This window comes from Propithecus coquereli, unplaced genomic scaffold (genome assembly GCF_000956105.1).
Source record: "Propithecus coquereli isolate 6110/MARCELLA unplaced genomic scaffold, Pcoq_1.0 Scaffold409, whole genome shotgun sequence".
Taxonomy (NCBI): domain Eukaryota; kingdom Metazoa; phylum Chordata; class Mammalia; order Primates; family Indriidae; genus Propithecus; species Propithecus coquereli.
In genome coordinates, this window is record NW_012149830.1 from 1,873,333 (window position 1) to 1,875,539 (window position 2,207).

A 2,207-nucleotide genomic window follows, 5' to 3' on the forward strand; every position below is an offset into this window, starting at 1 on the left:
CACCCCTCTTTTCTCCACTCTTGTGTTTACTTGTGTCTTCTCCCTTCTTTTCTTGATCAATATCCCATGTTTTTCTACTTCATTTTTTTAAAAGAACCAATCTTTGGCTTTTTTGATTCTCTCCATTATGCTTTTGCTTTATATTTCATTGAGTTCTACTCCTAATTTCTTTATCTCCTTTCTTCTATATTCCCTGAGATCATTAAATTGTTCATTTGTTCCAGAATATTCCCTCTCTACTGCCTATACTGTCACTCCTATTTATAAACACGTGTTGATATGTTTGAGAGTTTTGTTTTGATGGGTGGAAGGAGTGGTTGCAAAAAGATGGGAGGTGAGGAACCACAGAAATAAGGGATAAGATGGGCTTCCCATAGACAAGGTCTGATTTCCTACAGAGAGAGGGAATTCAGGAAAAAGGCAGAAGACTATGGCTTTGAGGCCCAAAGGATAAAAATCAACCCAGAGCAAAAGAGAGGCATCTTCTTGCTGTTTCTACATGAATCACAATGCTGTGTCCAGAGGGACTGTGGATGAGCATTGAAGCAGTCTGTTGTGCCTGGCAGAGCACAGGGAAAGGGGCAGCCTCACCCAGGGCACCTATGGTAGGGATAGTGCACACGGTCTTCTTCAAATAGCTTGAAAGTGGCAGGCTGCTTAGAAAAGCTAGAGCTCTGGAATGTAAGTGAATGTGTGGTAGAGAATATGAGAGGCCCCCTTAGGCTATCACTGGGTATATCTGGATGAGGCTAAGAATGTTGTCCTATGATCAAGCAAGTTTAAATAACCCTGCAAAATTCTGATAGTAGTGTGACCTTATTTATTGCCAAAGCTGGTGAGGTCTGGGGGACACTGGGTTACACATATGTCTTTTCTCTACTGCAAATACATATGCTCATTCTGAGCTGGAGCTGTGCCCTCATCACTGTTGTATACCCCACAGGATAATGCCTTAAATATGGTGAAGGATATTCCCAGTCTCCACTTCAATGCCCCCTTTCCAAATTACCCTAATTTCAACCTCTGAAATGGTCTTCCTAGGAGTCTACCCAGAGCCCCATGCATGTCCTTGTTCCTCAGGCTGTAGATGAAAGGGTTCATCATGGGGGTCACCACGGCATACATCACTGTGGCTACTGAGTCCTTCATGGAGTAGGTGTGCAGGGGCTGCAGGTATACCATGCCCAGTGTCCCATAGAAGAGGGAGACCACACCCAAGTGGGAAGCACAGGTAGAAAAAGCTTTGTATTTCTTAGAGGCTGAGGGTATTCGGAGGATGGCTCTGACAATGCGGACATAAGACATGATCACGAACCCTAAGGGGGTGAGGAAGATGAAGCAGCCTGTGGCAACCAGCACTGTGTGAATGATGTAGGTGTTGGAACATGCCAGCCTCAGCAGGACGTACATCTCACAGAAGATGTAGTGGATCTTTCGGGACCCACAGAAGATCACCCTGGTCATGAGAAGGGTGAGGAGGAGGCCATAAAGGGCAGAGAGCACCCAACACAAAGTGATGAGAAAGATACAAAGCCCAGGGCTCATGGCTGAGACATAGTGGAGGGGGCGGCAGATGGCCACATAGCGGTCATATGCCATCATGGCCAGGATGAGGTTGTCTAAGGTAACCAAGGAGATCAGGAAGTGCAGCTGTGTCAGACACCCTGCGTAGGAGATGGCTTTGTTTTGGGATTGAAGGTTCACCAGCATCTTGGGGATTGTGTTGGTGACGAAGAAGAGGTCAGTAAAGGAGAGGTTGGCCAGGAAGAAGTACATGGGAGTGTGCAGGTGGGAGTCAGAGCTGATGGCCAGGACGATGAGCACATTTCCCACCACGGTGACCAGGTACATGGACAGGAACATCCAAAACAGGATTCGCTGCTGCTCAGGTCTCTCCGAGATCCCCAGGAGTAGGAACTGTGAGTCCTCACTTTGGTTATCTCCATCCATTTTTCTAACTTTCTACAACAGTATCACCAACAAATGTTTAGGAAGTTCTCTCAATTGAAGAAAGACATGAAGATAAGCAAAATCAACCATTTTCTTAGCAGTAAAATATCTTAGACTAGATTTTAAAATAAAAATCAGCAATAAAGTAATAACAGGCAAAAAATAGAACATGGAAAGTCTTTTATGTAACGTATTCATTCCAGCAACTTCAAATCCAGCATACTCAATTATATAGAAATAGTGTCTAAGTCTTATTG

At 44.7% G+C, this 2,207-nt stretch overlaps 1 protein-coding gene across 1 annotated transcript; it reads right to left on the minus strand.

The window, feature by feature from the left end:
• Positions 1-1,005: 1,005 nt before the first annotated feature.
• Positions 1,006-1,950, minus strand: LOC105817341 (olfactory receptor 1D5). Its single transcript, XM_012653004.1, has one exon. The coding sequence runs from the start codon at positions 1,948-1,950 to the stop codon at positions 1,006-1,008; it is 945 nt and encodes a 314-aa protein (XP_012508458.1).
• Positions 1,951-2,207: the final 257 nt, after the last annotated feature.

Bases quoted from the DNA above. Each gene is read 5' to 3' on its own strand.
- LOC105817341 (XM_012653004.1), bottom strand. From the start codon at position 1,950: ATGGATGGAGATAACCAAAGTGAGGACTCACAGTTCCTACTCCTGGGG.